The 19,482-nt window shown below is 50.0% G+C and overlaps 2 protein-coding genes across 3 annotated transcripts in view; one reads left to right on the top strand and one right to left on the bottom strand.

Annotated features, from left to right (window-relative positions):
• The window catches only part of FBXW4 (F-box and WD repeat domain containing 4), a 76,273-nt gene extending 70,259 nt beyond the window's left edge, over nucleotides 1-6,014 (top strand). Inside the window, exons 7-9 of the mRNA XM_011378881.2 lie at nucleotides 4,249-4,389; nucleotides 4,908-5,049; nucleotides 5,249-6,014. Of these exons, the coding sequence (XP_011377183.1) occupies nucleotides 4,249-4,389; nucleotides 4,908-5,049; nucleotides 5,249-5,368 (403 nt within the window). The 3' untranslated portion in view covers nucleotides 5,369-6,014. The remainder of the gene's footprint in view (nucleotides 1-4,248; nucleotides 4,390-4,907; nucleotides 5,050-5,248) is intronic.
• A 930-nt stretch (nucleotides 6,015-6,944) lies between these two features.
• Nucleotides 6,945-19,482, bottom strand: part of DPCD (deleted in primary ciliary dyskinesia homolog (mouse)) — a 20,223-nt gene continuing 7,685 nt past the window's right edge. For both annotated transcript variants that reach the window (XM_011378875.2, XM_011378876.2), the window contains 4 exons: nucleotides 14,567-14,691; nucleotides 14,076-14,209; nucleotides 7,730-7,832; nucleotides 6,945-7,263 (listed from right to left, as the gene is read on the bottom strand). In XM_011378875.2, coding sequence (XP_011377177.1) covers nucleotides 7,159-7,263; nucleotides 7,730-7,832; nucleotides 14,076-14,209; nucleotides 14,567-14,691 — 467 coding nt within the window. In that variant the 3' untranslated portion in view covers nucleotides 6,945-7,158. The remainder of the gene's footprint in view (nucleotides 7,264-7,729; nucleotides 7,833-14,075; nucleotides 14,210-14,566; nucleotides 14,692-19,482) is intronic.

Below are 19,482 nucleotides of genomic sequence, written 5' to 3'. Positions count from 1 at the left end.
GTCCACCATGAACTGGAAGCCAGATCATGCCAGCTTGTTCCCCTCACATATCCATGCCTCTGGCCAAACCAGATTGCCACTAGGTGACCCCATTCTGATCTTCTCCTGTTGCTGGTTCTTCATCAGGGCCATCCCCACTCCTCTGTCATTGCCTGTCACAATGCTATCAGTCATTGAAGAGTTGCTCAATACCCACAGCCAAAATTGGTCTCATATCTGTGCCATTATAAAACTTCCTTTCAGCTCTCTTATGGTACTCACCAGGTCACACTTTGCATTGTTAATTGAATACATGACAGACTTCTTCCCCTCACTGGATTGAAAACTCCTTGAGGACTGGGGCAGTGTCTCCTTCAGTCACATTTCACATCTCTCCGGAGCTTCTTTTAAGCACAATGCCTTGTGTAGAGAAGGTGCTCAGTAAATGGTTGTTGATCAAAGAAAGGAAGAGAGGGAAGGAGGTGGGGAGGAAAGGAGGAAGGAAGGGAGGGAAGAAAAACCTCCCATTTTCTTAGCAACTATGTTGGGCCCAGCTTACACCTTCAGGCTTCTGTCTCCTGGGAGCAGAACAGATGTAGGAAAGTGAACTGTTTGTCACCCTCCCATCCTGTCCATCCCCCAAAAGTCATTGTTACATTTCGAGGTAGCGCATGCCAGATGGGGTGTCCTCACACCCATACACATACAGGAATAAGCACCCACCCATATGATCTCCAGAGAACATCGTCAGGAACCCAGTATGTTAACAGTGGCTGTGAAATGGTGTGGGGGTTACAGGCATTCTTAGATGTGGGAGCCAGGGGTACTTCAAGACACTTTAGCACTGGAGGACTTTCTACGGGCTGTGGCTTGTGGTGGGAGCTCAGGCAGGCCAGGCAGGGTGAGGTGTCCAGAGGTTGGGATGAAAGGACCCCAGGGCGAGAGGAAGGGAGGGAGAGGAGCAGGGCACTAAGCTTCCTGGCTCTGCAAGGCCCAGGCTGGGGGAGGAGGGGTGTGCCTACCAGGGACTGCAGTCCCGCCCTGCCAGACTTTAGCTTGGCACTCAGGGCCTCTCCCAGATCAGACATCTGGGTCTTCAGGGCCAGCACCTACCACCCATTAGCTGTCCCCATAAAGATGGTGACAGGGGATCAATGTCTTATTTAAATTTCCTTATCCCTCTGACCTTTAGGAAGTTCCTCTCTATCCTCCCACTTTCCTCCAGCGTCAGTGGAATTTCCTGGGCAGCAGTGTGAGTTGGTCCAGGGAGACCTGTTTCCCTCTTCAAGGGCTGATTCCCTGGGCTGAGGCTGCACATAGCCAAGCTATGGGAACACGCCTCCTTCAGGCTATCGTCCGTCTGATCTCATTCATCAGGCTCACAGGGGCGGCCCCATCTGTCTTTATCTTTCCCTGGGTCGAGAGAGAATTGCTGGAGTCATGCTCTGGGGAGGCTGGGTACTGGAGGCCCCCCAGCCCTCAGCGGCTCCTGGAGGCCCAGGCTTTGTGCACAAGAGTTGGAAGGGAATGGACTTTTTGTCTGGCCTTCTATAGTGACAGATCCAGCCCTTGCTCCTGTCTTGGCCTGGGGCTCTGAGCAGCAGCCCTGTTCCCACACAAGTTGTGGGACAGCCAAGGCTCTGCACCCCGTCCTGCCCCCCACGGTGATAGGCCCAGAAGCATTCTTAACATTCTTTCCAGAGAAAAGGGGTGAAATGTCTGAATTTGGGGGTCACCATGTTATACAAATTGCAATCTAATCGTTTTTACAAGAACACACTTGCATTAAGAAAAGGAGCTGGAGGAGGGGCTGAAGAGACAGACAGCTTGTTTTGTCCCCCTTCCCCCCAAAGGTTGGGGCTATTGTCCACAGATCTTTCTCTCTCCACCAGAGCAGTTGAGCTAGAGTTTTCTAGTTAAATTGGGCCTGGGGTGGGGGCCACGAAGGGCCTACGATGCCATTTCTGTTTGTTTTCCCAAATCAAAGCCCCAGCAGGACTCCTATGGCACTGCTGGGCTGCTATTTGAAGAGACGGGCCATTTCCCAGAGCCTGGTGTGTCAGTTTATGCTCTGAACTTAACCTCACGGGCACTGCACAACAGAGTCTCAAGGGTCCCTGGCCCAGAGGCAAGAGAAATTGTATCTTTTTATTGGCCTATTTAAAGTGTGTGTGGCTGTTTCAGAGAATCAGAGAACAGTGCTGCAGAAAGAAACTTCTCAGACCCTGGCCAGGCTGGGCTGGCAGACGAGGGTCTTTCTGGACTTGTCCTGGTCCTCAGGGGTTGGTGCTCACTCTGGCCCTTGGGTCTCCCTCAGAGGGTAGTGTTCTGTGTTTCTTATTGCAGACACTGTGGCATGACACTTTCCAGTGGTGGCTGGGACACTGGGGCAGGGGTCCAGGTTGGCAACTTGGCCTGGGTGTGGCCCCTACGCTGCTGACCCTGCCCAGCCAGGGATGACCAGCCTTCCTTCCTTCTGAGCCCTGGGACCAGGGATGGGCAGGTAGAGCCATGCTGGGCTTCACGCCCCCAACCCCACTGCCTTTCATCTTCTGTTTCAAACAGACAAACATGAAATTACTTCTGTAGATTAAAGGAGAGAGCTCCTCAGTCATTCCTGAAGGCCTCACTAATGGAGGGGGCAGGGCCCCCAAATCTAGGAGAGGGAGAACTGTGGAGCAAAACAGCCCCTACCCAGTGTGCACAAATGTGCATGTGTACCCGTGAGAACGAGACCAACCCCTCTTGGGGCTCTGGCCTGCTCCAGGGAGGAGGGTGTTGAGTCATGGCCAGGGGCCCGCTGGGAAGGCAGGTCAGTGATCTCTGGGAGAACCTGATCTGGGGAGAAAACTTTTTGCCTGATTCCTCTCAGGATTCCCCGCCACACACGTACACAGAGGCTTATCGTGATCTACCCTGATAGGAAGAAAGGCACTGCCCTGGGGAGGAGGCTGGGGGCAGAAGTGCTGACTTAGGTCAGCAATGGTGCTACTTGCTGGGGGTTGCTTCACCGTCCAGGGCTCAAAGTGGGCAGAAAGGAACCCACAGCCTCCTCCTTTACTCTTTCAGCCTTCAGGGAAGACAGCGACTCCATGGGGAAGAAGGGAGGTGTGGGGTGGAGTCTGTGTGCAGTGGAAGGACTGGAGCTGAGGGCCACATTCACACACGTGACTGGCAGCCTCGGTGGCCTCAAGCCCTTTGATGAATACTGCTTGGGCCAAAGCTGGGCTGATGTGACCACAAAGTCCTCCCCACTCCATGCCTGAGCCTCTTACCTGTGTGTCCCTGTGAAGTGTCCAGGGCCTTGTTTCTCCTGTGACGCCATGGAGGAGAGCCCAGCATCTCTTGGTGAAGCTGAGGAATGGGGCCTGAAGGGTGCCTCTCTTCTTCATTCATCTCAGTCATTTGGTATACTCACTGTTCTACCCGTCCCCTAGCCACAGGGATTAGCGGGTGCACTTGATGTTGAGGGGTTGTTGCTAGGGCCAGGAGGCCCCCCTACATGGTTGCCAGGGGTCTGGCATCGGGGCGAGGGGTCTGCCCACTACCGCGGTCACGGAGGGAATTACACAGTCACAAAGAAATTGTTCTTCTCAGTAATCTGCTCTTGGCCACCGGGAGGGGCGAGGATGGGGGAGCAAGCTGGAGCCCAGCAGGCTGGGGGCTGTGATCACAGAGGCGTGCTTGCTGCGGGCCGGGGGCCAGCCGGGCCGGGAACACCAGGGACCAGCCTGCTAAGCTGCTTTCTCAGCGATTTCTCTCCCCAGACACAAAGGTGTTTACTTGTTTTAACATCTCCTAGGACTCTCCTTCTCCCTTTGTGTGGTCTTTATCCCCAATGAGGTTTGAGCCCCAGATTACAGGCGGGAATTAAGGCATTGGACTCAGGCAGCTCAGAACTGCATGACCTGCAGGATCAAGGAGTATAAAATAACCATGTGGGGGGGGGCGGGGGCGGGGGCGACCCCTTCAGCAAGGCTCATTCATCGTCCAGAGAAGAGGCTGGGTGGCGGGTGGCCAGTGTGCAGGTGTGATGGAGGGGCTGCTGGCAGCTGATTGAGGCCTTTAGCTGGCAGTAGGGGCAGGGACTGGGACTGAGGTGCGAGGGGTGGGAGTCCAGAGCATCTCCTCCCTCAGCACCCCTGTTTTCTAAGGGAGTCTAATTTAGCTTAGGAAGGAGAGCTGCATTTCCTCAGGAGATGCCATTTGGAGGTTCAAAAGATCTTTGTAGGCCAAGCTGCTCATTCTCTGCCCCTCCTCTCTCCCCAGTGGGCAGCTGACGACGCACCTAGGCAGTGACTTCCCCCCAGGGGCCGGGGTGCTGGACGTCATGTATGAGTCCCCTTCCACACTTCTGTCCTGTGGCTACGACACCTACGTTCGCTACTGGGACCTCCGTGCCAGTGTCAGGTGCGTGTGCGGGGCAGGACAGGTGATAGGAGCCTTGTGCTGGCCTTAGCCTTCACTCCAGTCCTCAGGGCCCATGGGAGAGGGCACAGAGACTCCATGTCAGGAGCTGGCAAGGAGTGGCTGGCAAGGTCAGATCAAGCTTAGACTCTTCACCTTGAGCAGCCTTGGCCCCGGGGCCTGAGAGACCGTAGCCACCAGGCCCTGATAAAAGCCTCGGGATCTGTCGGGGTGCCATCCCTCAGCATTCTGTCCCAGCCTTTCTTTAGGCCTTTCTACCTCTCTGAAGCCTTATAAGTTCTTTGACATGTAGTTAGCCATGTGAAACACAAATGAAGGCATAACCTGCCCTTGGGTGTGGGGCTTAGCAAGAAAGAGACCTTTACTGAGGCTTTCCCTCAGTAAGGCTGGTTTTTAAAGAATTTGGTGATTCACCTCTCTCTCTCAGCCAGAATGGGGAAGCAGGGGTAGAGGTGGAGGGCAGTCATGAAGCTACCCCTGTGTCTCCTCTTCCTGGACAGGAAGTGTGTCATGGAGTGGGAGGAGCCCCACGACAGCACCCTGTACTGCTTGCAGACAGATGGGAACCATTTGCTGGCCACTGGTTCCTCCTACTACGGAGTTGTACGACTGTGGGACCGGCGCCAAAGGGCCTGCCTACACGTAGGTGTCCCACCCACCTCTCACCTCCAGGAAGCCAGGACTCATTTTTATAGGCCGCACCTGGGAGTGGGTGTGCCTGGAGAGGGTGGGAGGAAGCCTACAGTGGCACCTGGCCCATTGCACTGGGCCCGGGAATCCTGGGTTCGGGCTCCCCCATCTCCTACTCAGGCCACCCTCGCCATTTTGTCCTCCCTTGCAGGCCTTCCCGCTGACATCGACGCCCCTCAGCAGTCCTGTGTACTGCCTGCGCTTCACCACCAAGCATCTCTATGCTGCGCTGTCTTATAACCTCCATGTCCTGGACTTTCAAAACCCATGACAGTCAGGGCCACCCCAGCCTGTGGGCCAGGGAAACCAGCTACTCAGGGACCTCTCCTGTCTGGAGGGTACAGTGATACCTCCTCCCCACCCCTGTGCCTGTGCTCCCAGACCTGTGACCACAGTGCTCGGGCCCTTAAGCTAAAGGCTGCTGACTCCTGAGGGTCTGGGAGTACCCAGAGGTACAGTCCCTCCCATGAACTAGTTTGGAGAGAAGGGACCTGTTGCTTTGGGAGAATGCGGCTAAACCTGCCGGACCTTGCTTCCTTGTTGGCCAGAGCAAGGATGTGGCCTGGAGAGGCCAGCCCTGTGCACCACACCCCTTCTTACAGAGCCGGGACAGCTGAGAGTGTGGTGCGGTGCTCCAGCTTTCCCAGTGGTCCCTTTCTGCTCTTTCCCTGGAAGGAGGGGCGAGGCTGCCAGTATCCCTGCTGGCACTGGTCCCCACCTCCTCAGTCAGATCCCACCCTTGACCAAGCTTTTGGGACTGGGGACTCATTCCTGGTCTGGTCTTGCTTTGGAAACAAGAAAGGACAAAGGGAACCCAGCAGTTTTCAGTGAGTTCTGAGCCAGCCCAGCCTCAGACCAGCTGTTGAGACATGCTACGATGTTCATTTTTGTAAAAATAAAGCTTAATTGTTCACAGATTTGGTTTCTCACTGTCTGGGGAGTCCTGGGAGGTCCCAGGGAGAGGGGACAACAGATTCAAATTTGAAGATGTGCATTCTGGGTAAAGGGTTAAGACCAGCCTCTTGGCTCAGTGTCCCAAAGAACAAAGGTTTCTTTTCTTTAAGAAAACCTCTCATTGGCCACCCATCCCTTTGTCCTCCCTGGTGGTGAGGTGGGTGTCACCTGTCGGGGATAGAGAGGGGCCCATGGAAGTGCTCTGGGCTGTCGAGAGCTAAGCTGCTGTCCATCTGCAGTGATCCTTATTCACCCTACCCCAACATGCACACACTCTTCACAAGGCGACCACCCTTATTCTGGCTTTTCACCCACAGTGTCCTCACATCCTGGGCTCTGTTTCTAAGGTTTCCGCATTTTTAAATAGAAACTTCTCCCTTGCCCACCCTTATTTTAGGGGTTTCCTTTGGGCTACTTCTGCAAGCTAAGGTAGCACAAGGCCCCTTCCAGCCTAGTCGTCTTCTGAGTTTATGAAAACAGTTGGGGAAGACCCTGGCTGTGTCCTCCTAGGGTCAGGGGTCCCCTACCCTCTTTGCCATTTAAGGCCCATGCCTCCCTTTATACTAGGGGTCCCCAACCCCTGGGCCCCAGATTGGTACCAGTCCATGGCTTGTTAGGAACTGGGCCACAGAACAGGAGGTGAGTGGCGGGTGAGTGAGTGAAGCTTCATCTGTATTTGCAGCTGCTCCCCAGTGCTAGCATCACCGCCTCAGCTCCATCTCAAATCAGGCATTAGATTCTCATACGACCACCCGGTCCCTGGTGCCAGAATGGTTGGGGACCACTTTACACGGAAGGTTTTATGTAGAGGGTCCCTAGGATAGAGAATGAAATGTTGCCACCAGCACCTTCCCTGGGGACAGAAGCATACAGAAGTAGACAAGAGGGCAGTCTACGCACAGTCACTTGGAATGACTTTACTCAGGAGATAAGACCATGATGCAGGGAAGCTAGGAGTAGCCTGAGGGCCAGTTCTTACAGAGCCTGGGAGCTCTTGAAAGAGAAGAGAATGCTCCTGTGCCAGAAAGGCCCAGGCCTCGAAGTCTCGCACGCTGACAGGAGGAGCCTCACCCACTCTCCATGCCAGAGATACAAGCTCAGGGTCCACTACTGGGTCTTGCAGTCTCCATCACTGCTATGGGCTGTCTTTACCTTCTTCAGCTCTTTCTGCAGTTCTGACTCAGCCACCAGGACCTCCTTTGGCTTCTGGTACTGTAGATGGAGTCAGGAAGAGGACATAAGTCATATACACACCACACCACACCACACCACACCACACCACACCACACCACACACCACACCACACCACACCACACCACACCACACCACACACCCACCCGCCCCCTCTTCTGATCCCTTTATTCAAAGATGAGGAAATTGAGACCTACAGAGTCAAATGATTTGCTCAAGGTCACATGGCTGCGTAGGAGCAGGCCTTGGACCAGAATCCCAGTCCTGGGATTTCCACCCCTCCCTATAATCCTCCTATCCTCTTCCAGCTGTGATTCATAAGATTGGGCCCTGAGTCCCTGCCCTAGTCTCCACATGTGGAAGTAGAGATGGCTATTTTATAGCAAGCACATCCCAGGTGTTAGGGCTGGCACTGGGGACTCCTATGGGCAAGGAAAGAAGGAGCCTCTCCCTGAGGCAGTGGCTAAGAAGTCTAGATGAATCTTACGGAAATGATCAGGGTGCAGTTGGCATGAGCAAAGCTCAGCAAAGAATCATCCAGAGGTAGCTGGTATCTGTCCAGGTCAGGAATGGAGAACTTCTTGTAGTACCTGTGGGGACACAAAGAGGCCATGGGCACACCCAGTACAGTAACCCCAACATCAGGCCCTCTGCCACCAAGCTTCTACATAGTTCTCCCACACCTTCCACACAGCCAGAGAGGAAGAAGGGAAGCCAGTTAGAACAGCAGTATTTTGGAGTTTAGTGGCCCTGGGAATAAAAGAAACAAAAGGCCTTATGGCTAGTCTAGCAGTAAAAGAGCAGGACCAGTCCTGATTCCTTGATTAGACCAGGGGTTGGAGTGACTCATACCTCAGGCTCAGGACTACCAAAGATGTAGAAAGAACCTCCTGGAATACAAAGATAGCTCAAGCAAGCTGGGCCTCCTCTGCACCGCAAGAAAATAATGGAGTTTGTGTGCTAACAAGGGACAGGAAAGGACATCTAGGGCTGTCCTCTGAAGCTGGGAACTGGCCATTACCATTTACATGGGACTTCCACTGAAGGCCTCAGTTACCTTTTCCTCCACTAGAGTCGCTCAAAGCTTTGTTAGCTGACTCTACTTGTAGGCCAGAGTGGGAAGTACATCCACAAGGAGAATGCTTCCTGAGAGGACAAACCAGGTGACTCATCATGAAAGCTGGATCTCTGAGGCTCTGGACTACTTCACTGGCCCTGAGACCCAACTCTTCCATTTTCACATACCACACACAGTCCCTATCATCTGCAGGAGCCAGTCCAGAGATTAATGATCCCTTTTAGTAAAAAACAAACAAACAAACAAAAAACTCCAGACAGCAGCACCCAGCCCATAACGTGTGTAACTGGGCTTTGTTCTGTAGGAAATTTGACCTCCTTTAACAAAAGAAACTGGCTCAGAGAGGTGAAATGTCTTGCCTGGTTTCACAGCCAGTTGTCAGTGGAGTCAGGATTAAAGTTCCTTGCTCCTGGTTTGGTGTTTATCACACCAAAGCACAAAGAATGGCCTACTCATCTCTAGGAATAGGCCTGTTTGACATTTTCCTTGGTGGAAGTATAGCCTAGGCTCTGGCCCATGGCAGCCAGACCCATCACCCAGGCACAGCATCGCTGTCCATCACTGTTGCTGCCGAGGATGTGTGGGCTGGGAAGGGAAACGCTGCAGGCAGGTACAAACAAACTCAAGTGAGGGGCCTGGAGAGGATGGGGCTTTTAATACTTCAGAGGAGCCTGGTCCTTGTGGTGACAGCTACCCTGAGTCCACTTCAAAAACCCTGATGCCCTGGGGACTCACAGTTGACATCAATGCAGCACTTCTGCCCTGCTCTCTCTGCCCAAATCCCTCAGTTTAGCAGAGGCTCTCAGGGCCCCTCTCTTCCCAGGTTCTGCGCTCCCCACCACAGTGCTGGGACCATGGCAGGGAAAGAATGTTTACTTAAAGGCTGACAGTTCAAAAGGAGAGGGGGCTGGGGGATCCTAATGGCACCACAGGTTTGCTTTATTTTCCAAAGCTCTGCCCCAGGGAAAGGCGATCCATCTGCCTCCGAATGGGGTGGAATGCCGGTCTCATCCTTTTCCTAGCTAGCCCAGGCTGAGGTTTCTTCCTGGGGCCCTTGGTCTGGCTAGCAAAGGTGGCAGACACTGATAATAGGGGAGAGTCAAAGGTTAAACAGCAGAGATTAGATGAACACAAAGGCTTGTTAGGAAGTGTTAACATCTTCCCTGCAAATATACACAAGAAGCAGAACTGGGAGAGAAGCAGCCCAGCCACGCGCAGCCCAAACCCATGAGCCTGTATAAAGGCCTTCCTATTCAGAGCATGGGGACATCCTTTCTGCATGCCTGGCTAGTGTGCCAGGGGTTCAGGAACACACCTGTGTACCCTAGGAGAGGCAATGTCAAGAGACATTCCCCAGGCTGGGGCAGTGGGACTGGAAAAAGAATCCTTGGGCCTGGACTCAATGGTGACAACAAGATCAAAGGGAACTTGAGATGTGTGGTTTGCTCCCTTTTCCTATCCTACTCCCACCACCTATCCAATGGAGGCAATGGATCTGGAGGCTCAACTGTGTTTTGATTCTATTCTAATGGATTTAATTTGTTGGTCGAGGTTAATTACTTTTCCTCAGAGGCTCCTGATGGGGCAGTGGCAGGGAGTATGGGGCATCTCTGCTCAGGGAGCAGCCCAGCTTCTTCTCACTCCCATTCCCTCACTTGGGGGTTTGCCCTGAGAGGAACTGCACTTGACTTTCTTACCAGTATCTAGACTAGAGAGGCTCCTACTGTGCTTCTGCAGAAGTCAGGATGCTCAACCTCAGGCAACCCTAGGTAGGCAGCAAACATTTCCTAGGTATCAGCTATGTCCTAGGCCTTGAACTATGAACTGGAGATTCAAGAAGGAAGAAATAAGGCCATATCCCTGCATGAGAAGACTGACTGCATTGTGTTTCTGCTAAAAGGTAAACTCTTACAGTGGGTATTCCCAGGCTTTTTGCAGATGCCCAGCACGCCACCATTTCCACCTCCCTTCACTGTTATCGGTCTCAGCCACACATGAGAGGTGACATTTATTAATGCTTATTCTGTGCCAGACACTGTTCTATACATGCTGAATCCTCAGAAGACCCTCTCAGGTTGGCTACTTCTATTAGCCTCTTTTACAGAAGAAGAAACTGAAAAGGTAGGTATGTTGCCAAAGTCACAAAACTGATAAATGGAGATGCCCTTATTACAAGTGATAACTCCCCAAATCTCCTGACTCATCCATCTTTCCATGTTCTCACCTCAAAGACCACCTGGTCTAGGTTCCCCGAATCTGTCCAAGGATGGGGCAGATATGGGGGGATGGGCCCATCCTGCAGGTCCCTAGGGTACGCTCTCTAACACATGGTGATCTTCCTTTCTGACTCTCAGAAGTGTTCAAAAGACATATGTGGAAGCAAAGGCTCTCAGGAGGAGCCCTGCCCCAGCAACGTGTACCAAAAGGACAGCTCCCTCATTTTGGCTATTTCAGAAATGACCTACCACACCCCATTACTCTCTTCCCACTGTATCCTGTTCCCAATTCCCAGCTCTTTCCCAACCCATTCTCCCTTGCAGTGAAGTGAGAAAGGGCACAGAGGCCAGGTCTTCAGAGAGAGACTCTGGAGGACAGGCTGAAAGTAGAAGCTGGGCCACTGTGGACAGACACGTGGGCCACGCCCTATACTCCTCTGGGGGTGCCCTACACTACTGCACACAGGGCGAGCCAGAGTGGGCCAAAGAAGCCTCCAGCTGGTCCAGCCCTTAGAAAATCAGTAGGCAAATCTTCTTTCTTAAACATCAAGGCTCTGGGTAAACTGGTCATCCCTGCCTACAGCAGCCCCTCCTAGAGAGTCACGAAGCATATTTACACACTAAAGGCTCTCAGAAGTCCTATCGAAGAGAAACTTGTTTAATTCAGAGTTTTCTAAACTTATTTGAACACGGAATCCTTTTTTCTAGCGATGCCTATTAACATCTCCCACAGTGTTGGTATCACAGATGTCACACCAGCCCAGCTCTCTTCAGGTTCCAATTTCCAAAGAATTGCTGAGGACCTGCTTCAGGCAGGCCATGGTGCTAGGCATTTATATATATATGTGATTTCATCAAATTCCCCGATCTGTGAGGTAGGTATGAGTATTCTCCGGTGATAGATGAGGAAACCTTGCCCCAAATACTACAACTAATACACGGCAGAGGCCAGATTTAAGCCAACATCTTCCCACACCAGCACCCTGGCTCATTCCACTTACAGCTGCCAGCATCGAGGCTGAGGCTAAGAACCTCTTTCTGCATAAATGCTCTTAACTGGAACAGATGGTGCCACACTGGGATCCTGGAAAAGCACTTTCTTCCTTCCCTGATTCAGCCCTCACTAATACCTAAAGCCAAGGACGTGATACACTGAAATCGATTCCTTCAAGAAAAGTGGCCAACCTGTTCTTCAGGAACAAGGCAGGTATAGACAAAGGAACTCTGGCTTTTATTAGTAACCACATTCCAGAATATTAGAACCGGGGCAGGCAGAGAACCTCCTGGTGAAGGAAGACGTCAAATCAGAGAACAACGCCACAGTGCGGTGGGAACTGCAGATGCCTGGGCGTCCAGACTATTCACTAACTTTCCCTTCAGCAAGTCAGCTCATCATGCTGACTTTACATAATCATTAACACTATAACACAATAAAAATATGTACCCTGCCCACCTTTGAATGGCGTGATAATCAGAAAACAGATTTTTAAAGTATCTTGAGAAAGTGAAATACTGCTCAAAGGAATAGCCATTAAGTACTGTCTAATTAGTGGTAGTAAACGTATAGTACACATTACTACTCCAGGTAGAAGTTGAAAATGCCACTAGGCTCAGGATTGAGGGTTTAGTGGTCCCTCTCGCCTATCTCCCAGCAGAAGGACCTCAGGAAGGCTGGGCTGAGCCACGCTGGGCCACTGGACCAGAGGCTCAGTGTTGGCTCCAAAGAGGGCACTGATAAACTCCTCTCCCTCCAGCCCTCTCAGAGCACTATTCCCATCCCTCCTGGCCTCACCCATCAGTTCAAAAATGTCTCCCCTCTGCCTTGGGTGCTGAAGTGGGCCTCTAGCCATGGAGCTCCTGGCCAACAGCGCCACCTATGGCTGGATACGTGCAGAGATAGGACCCAGAGGACCTGCCCACAGATGAATTTTTTGGTGAGCTAGCTAGCCTCTCTTTTCTCACTCCTCGGTAATCACATTTCTGCCTGATATCTGTATTCGACAGTGACCTCTGGGGGACAAAAGGGAGGCAGCAGCCAGCTCCACAAACTGCTGGGCTGCAGATCCAAGTGCTATCAGAAGCACTTTTGTTACCAGTTTGGACCCAAGGCCTCGTACGCCAGGGAATGCTTGCTGAAGCATGGAGTTTGTTTTCCTAAAGGCAATTTCTCCGTTGTCTGAAATTGCTAAATTCCACTTTAGGCAGTGACTCCTGTTAATGATGAGAACAATAACAGGAATAAAGTGCCTTTTGTCTGAGAGCTTCAAAGTGCTTTATAAACGCAAACCCTTATTGTTATGACTTTATATTTATAGACAAGGCCCACTGCAGGGACTACTGGCTGCATGTACAGCAATAATCTTGAAATTAATTCATTCATCTCCTCCCCTTCTCTGTCCCATTAACCCTGCCAAAATGGTGGGGGTGGGGGTCATAAGAGGTGGACAGGACCCAGGGCTGCGCTGGGGGATCCTGGGAGCCACACTGCTTCCTTGTGGACCTGAGGGAGATGTAAGGGGAGCCTGGCACCACACAGCCTGAGAAGATGGACAAAGGGCTGGGTCCTCCTTTTTGCATGTAAACCAGCGGGGGCACCTCTGGACTAAGCTTAGCACCCCATGAGACACGTTGGGAGGCTTCACAGCTTGTGGACCAGTAACTCAAAACCTCCCTTTTCAATACCCCAAATCTATGTCAAAGATCCTACACTGCAATCCCGCTGGTCCATGGCAAGATCGATTCATTACAGGGCTCTTCCTTCTCCCGTCATCAGTCAGAACTCTGGAAACCCAAATGGGATTAATACATTTCCAAGATGGTCAGCCCAGAAGGAGCCCTGCCAGGATCAAGTCTCTACCTTTGTCACCTTCTGTCCCCTCAACCTCACATTTTGCCTCTCTTCAGCAGATCACAAGATGAGGAGCAAAGGGAAACTAAGTACCCTTTCTGAAACATAATGCAAGAGGCTGCTAAATCACCTGCTCACTGTCTCTAAGTCCAGGGAGGGATCAAGTTTGTTGCTCCCAGGCCAGCATTTGAAAGTCCTATAACTGCCACCTCAGACAGGTGTGCCTTCTAGGCCCTGGCTCCCTGCCAGCTCGAATAGTGATATCACCAGGCCAAGTTCACCATGGACTGGATCCAACCAGAGGTCAAGGTCACAATAACCTTACAGAACCACCTAAGATCACAAGTTAATGGCAAGGTGATTCCTTCATCCCCTCATTCATTCAACAAATATTTTTTGAGCCCTATTATGTGCCAGGTACTGGATCAGACACTCGTTAAAATTTCCCCGCCCTAATGGATCTGATTACATTAACATTATTCTAGCTGGTCTCACAGGGAGGAAGCCCTTCGGCTTTCAGCGCCTACTGGGGTTTTCCTGCAGCCCTTCTCTCGCCCTCCCTCAGAGCTGGAAGAGGCTTCCCTGCCCACCTCCACCAGCAGTAGAGAGCAGTCTGAGCTCTAACCCCAGGTCAAACCCCACTCCCACCCTGCTCATACACAGGCAGGTTACTGCCCACCACTCCGCTTACTTTTTGTTGCTTGTTCTGATGACTACGCAGCGCTCCTTCTGGTCCACACAGACAGTATAGACGTCTTTAGGGTAGGGGAGGTTTCGAATCCGCCACTGGAAACTCATCTTGGTGTCCTTTCGCATGAAGATGGGCTGCAGAAGGCAAATCCAACTCCAGGACTGTTCTTGGGGAGGAGTAGGAAGGGATGGCTCCCCCCTCAGCAAAGCTCTGCCCGAGGGCACAATAAGAGACCCTCAGCTCTTCTCCTCAGCTCCCACTGATGCTGTTATTGCTGTGATATTCCAGACCTGGAGCCCTTGCCCTGGGATGACCAAACCAAAAACCTTTGGGGGTATTCATTCAGGCAAGCATTTCTAGAGCACTGTGTCCAGCTGGGCACACTAGAGATGAGGAGGTGAACAAAACATGGTCCCTGTCTTCAAGGGCAAGCAGCCCCCTCCCCACTCAGCCCCCCACCCCACCCCAAGGCATCTGACAGACAGACATACATTGGCATTGCTTTCCTTGATGAGTTCAGGCCCCAGGTTCCCTGCTCCATGGGATGCTGGCTCTCCCACCTCAATCTGCCACTGGCCCAAGGCTCCCAGGGCACTTTTTACACGCCACTTTCTCACTGGAGAAAGAAAGAAGCAATGGGATTATGGGGATGAAAGGGGTTTTGCTCTTTTCTGCTGAATCATGGACATCACATGAGGTAAGTGAACAGGATAAAAGTGGGAGCTACAGTCTTTACAATGGGTTTGTCCATCAAGCAGGGACCTCACATCCTCTGAAATCTCAGTAGAGCATTTCGATATTAGACAACCTATAAAGGCCATACTATCAGTGCCCAGACAAAAGGAACTGGAACTCTGCAAAGAGCCAAGTGGAGTTAAGAAACTCCCAGGTGTGGCTTCGAGTAAGGGGAAGATGTGAGGGTTAGGAAACAGATTGCTACTGGTAATTAGGAAAATGTGGATCCCTAAAAGTGTGATTTGGCATGCATTTTTTTCCTTCTAAAAATGAATTTACAAAAGAAAAATGAATTAAGAGGGTCAAAGTTGATAGGCAGATTTGTCTCATCATTCAGAAAGTCCAAATGTAGAAATTCACTCATTTCAGGTAAACCTGGCTTAAAACAACAGCCCCAAAGTTGTATTTAAACAAAATTTTAGGTATACATCATATTTTAAATGCATTATTTATAGATGATCTAATGTGAATTTTTTGTTAAGTGGAATCATCCTTTTATAATGCAAACAACTATATTTTACCTTCTTTTACAATCCAATGTTTGCATAAAACATTTTTTCAAGTAAGGCACATGTTATGAAAATTATAAGTGGAAAGAACTACTTCAATGGACATTATCTGAAAAACCCTTCAGGGGTTTTCGGGAACCCCACTTGGCCATGTCATTGAGACTACTGTATTAGGGCAGCCCATCACTGTGCGGGGAGAGGGGTCCTCCAAAGCTGTAACCCTCTGTTCCTTTCCCTTTCTGCTGCATTGGGGTGTCATCCAGCCGGGGCAGCCCAGGCTAAAGGCAGTAGCCTTCCTGAAGCTGTTGTAAGGAGCTAAACAACTCAAAAAGGGCCAGGGATTCTGCCGCAGCTGTTCCTGTCAGCTCCTTTTTCTGGGCTTGGAGATGAGAGAGCTGCAGTCTGATTCTCCAAATCAGGAGAGCGGGTGGGTTTCTTTGAGACCTTTTGAGCAGCTGTGCCAAACCCAAACACCCTCGCTGCTCTAGGTTAGGTACGCAAGCTGAGCACAAAAGTGTGCTATAAAATTAGAATTTTCCCTTGAACATGTGCCTTTACAAGGTCTGTTGCACTCTGCAGTGTGATTTTATTACGTCTTAGGGCCAAAAATTCTCCCTAGAAACACATTTCCAAGTTTATAATGGAAATTAATATGGAAGAGTAAAACTTGGAAATATGCTTTATAGGCAACTTTTTTTTTCACAAATACTTCTACTCTCTTAAGTGAATGGACTGTGACTGGGAGTATATCCAAATCCATTCATGTAATACAGCTCCTCACTTAACTGGAAGCCAGACTTCTGGGGGCCTCTGTCACAGTCACAAACTCAGAAGTGACAAATGCCTCCAAGCAGTGGCTTATGGTGACAAAACCTATGCACCTCACTCTATATTGTAGGAAAGATCATGCCTAGATTCTCACATAGACTATTTATAAAAGGCTACATGCAGAATAAGGCAGGAAATTGTTTTCCCAGGTATACTGGCAACAGCATGAGGGGAGAGCCTACGTGGGAGGGCAGTGTCAGCACTACAAAGTGCATGGGACCATTTAGTGTGAGGGCAAACAAGCACTCTTAGACCCTGAGAGGATCACTATATAATGTAACACAATTATCACAGATCTTAAAGGTGGAGGTTATCTTAGAAAACATCTAGTCCAATGCCTGTGTTTTTTAATAGGAAATAGTTCTTCCTCGGCCACTATTCTCCAAGGGGGCAGAGTATGAAGAATTACCAGGGCTCTGAGAGATAAACTAACTTGAAAAAGCCACAGCTAAAATTCAGGTCTCCTAACTCCAAGTCCAGAATTTGAATCATCAATAAAAGACTAAATTATATTCTATAAATGTTCAATAAACATATATGATATTTAGAAAGGTTTCCTTTTTTTTTTTTTCTTAAGTAGCTCTACTCCTTTTAAAAATATTTTAGCCTTTAGAGGAAAGGCTTTAATTATCTGAAAATGTAATTTACGAGGAGTACCTAACTATCTGTGGCTGGAGAAGTGATGTACTCCTGTAATCATGGGCCTTGTTAGATCATACGTCCTAAAGCACCATACCAGTGTGGCCAGGAAAGGCAATTCGACTCCAGAATTCCCTGTCAACTCTTTTATTCCAAGGAATGTTGGGTTTTGCAGAGAAGCCTTCCTAAGGAGTACACTTAGGAGGAGGGAAGTCAGCTACTCATTTCTTTACACTGACCTTAAAAAGCCACTCAGGTCACAGGAACTTGGTACTCTTGGCTGTTTCACCTTTTTTTCCCCCTTTTTAACACCTTGGGATTAAATTCTTTGTTAGAACCAGAAGAAAGTCTCCCTATTCATTCTCTTATGAGATCCAATAAATTATTTTGGTGAAGTCCTTGTTGTTTTTTTCCCCATGGACATGGGCATGAATGCACACGTGCAAATCCACACTTTGTCTTGTCTTTCTTGTCCTGTCTTTGTTCTTGAACTCAAGGACAGCTCCTGCGGCAACAAAAGAGTGTTTCCACCTGCTGTCACTCTGATTTGATTGTGTGTTAAACCCAAACTGGTGTGTGCAAGGCACCTCCCTGGGATGCTGTGATATCTTCCCAGCTGAGCCAGGGTCAGTCCTTGGAAAGGAGACTTTTGATGACCCTGGAAAGGGTCTGATGGGGACTATATGAAGGAGGCAGTGCCTGGGGGCTTTTTCCTAAGTCAACAGAAAGCAGGCTGATGTTCCAGACTGCTGAAAGGAGGCCCCATCTTTCAGGTGGGCTGGAAAGTGGAGGTCCTAAAGGCCTCTTTCCCCAAAGCTCCAAGCCCTGGCCCACTTCCAATGTGGATAATTACATTCTCCTTCCCTAAATACTCCCTGCAGCTTAAATTGGATGCAGGATTCTTCTTTTCTGCCCTAAAACACTGCAACATTGCTATGTGGCTATTAAACAGCTGCCACGTCCCATCCCTGAGGAGGCTGAAGGGAATCGAGTGGGTCATTTATAAAGCCGGTGAAGTGCTTGGGGATGAAAGTGCTCAATATCCTCCAAATGCAGCCTGGGGTGGTTAGGCTGGCGGTCAAATACCAAAGCAGATTAAGCCAGTAATCCGAATGTAATCGCTAGGGGATGGCCTGCCCTTCAGCCTCTGCACCCTGGACATGCTGTGTTCTTCTGGGGCTGGTTTGATGTTCCGATCATTGTTATGGGGCCCTTCAGTTTTTTCCTCTATGAATACATACAGCATTCATTGTGGGGGGTGGGAATGAATAGCACTGAGAGGGAAGAAAAAAATATGACACTACTGTTTATTAAAACTGCCTGGAAGAACTCTGTCTTAGATGCACTATTGGCAATTCTTCCTCTGTAAATTACTTTCTGGGTTTTTCTAAGAGAAAATCAGTTTGGCCAATTGTCAAATTTATATAATTAGCTAGAAAAATGGAAGCTACTCCCATTTACAGCAACTAAAACCCTGTCTATATTTTACTTCATAGAATGAACAAATAGAAATCAGTTCAGGCCCTGAATTATTTATATTTAAAAGTTAATAATGAGACAGTTCTGGTCAAGATGGTGGAGTAGGTAAATGCTGTCTGTGCTCACCTTCTTCCAGGACCACATCAAAATTACAACTAACCTACGGAACAACCATCTTGATGTCTAGCTAAACAGAAGTCCTATAATTAAGGATATACAGAAAAAGCCACACTGAGACTGGTAGGAGGGGCTAAGACACAAAATAGGCTGGCTCCACACCCGTGTGAGATGAATAAATCAGAAAGGATAATTGGCTGCGGAGGTCTTCCCTAGGAGTGAAGGGTCCCGGCCACACACCAGGCCTTTCAGCCCTGGGTTCTACTGCCAGGAAGAGAAATCTCATAACTTCTGGCTGTGAAAACCAGTGAAATTTGTGGTTGAGTTAGATGAAGGGCTGCTGGAGTCCCAGGTGCTCCTCTAAAAGGGGTCATGCATGGACTTACTCACTGATGAAGTCACTAGTCTGAGCTCCAGCAGCTCAAAAGGCGCCAGAGACATATAGGGAGGAACTGAACTATCAACTGTCTGGCTTCAGGAAGAGGGCTGGAGGCGCAGCTTTCTCCCTGATAGAAGTGCTAGAAGAGAGCATTGTTCCTTTGTTCGGGCCTCCCCTGACCCAGAATGTAGATGCAGATAGCCCCTATATCTGAGTCTCCATCAACCTGGCTAACATGGTTTGCCCTACTTTGGTGATTCCCTGAGACCCTGTCCCATCCAATTTGTGTGCCCAACCAAGCCACTTCTAGTGTCTTTTCCATGCAAATGGCCTGTCTTAGCTCATACTATGGACTTTCCTAAAATCTCTCAAAGGTTCACAAACCTCAAATAAGCAGCACTTGACCTTGGCATGCCCCGTACTGCTTGCTAAGCAGCCCCAGGCCTGGCACTAGTGGCAGCCTGCCTCAGTTCATAGCTTAGCCTCTCCCAGGCACCTCTAAGCCCAGCACAAGTGGAAGACATCTGTAGATCACTTTGTAGCTCATACCAAGTGCCCATGGACAGGGCAGAGGCAGTAGATGACTTTGGCCTGCACCAGAGCCTCTCCCAAGAGGCCCCAGAACCAACACACCAACAAAGAGATAAAAAGCATAAAAGTGGAAATAGAAACCATAAAAAAGAACCAGTCAGAAATGAAGAATACAATAACTGAAATGAAG

This window comes from Pteropus vampyrus, unplaced genomic scaffold (genome assembly GCF_000151845.1).
Source record: "Pteropus vampyrus isolate Shadow unplaced genomic scaffold, Pvam_2.0 Scaffold348, whole genome shotgun sequence".
Lineage (NCBI taxonomy): Eukaryota > Metazoa > Chordata > Mammalia > Chiroptera > Pteropodidae > Pteropus > Pteropus vampyrus.
The sequence above is the reverse complement of the archived record's forward strand: the minus strand, read 5'-3'. Positions and strand labels throughout refer to the sequence as shown.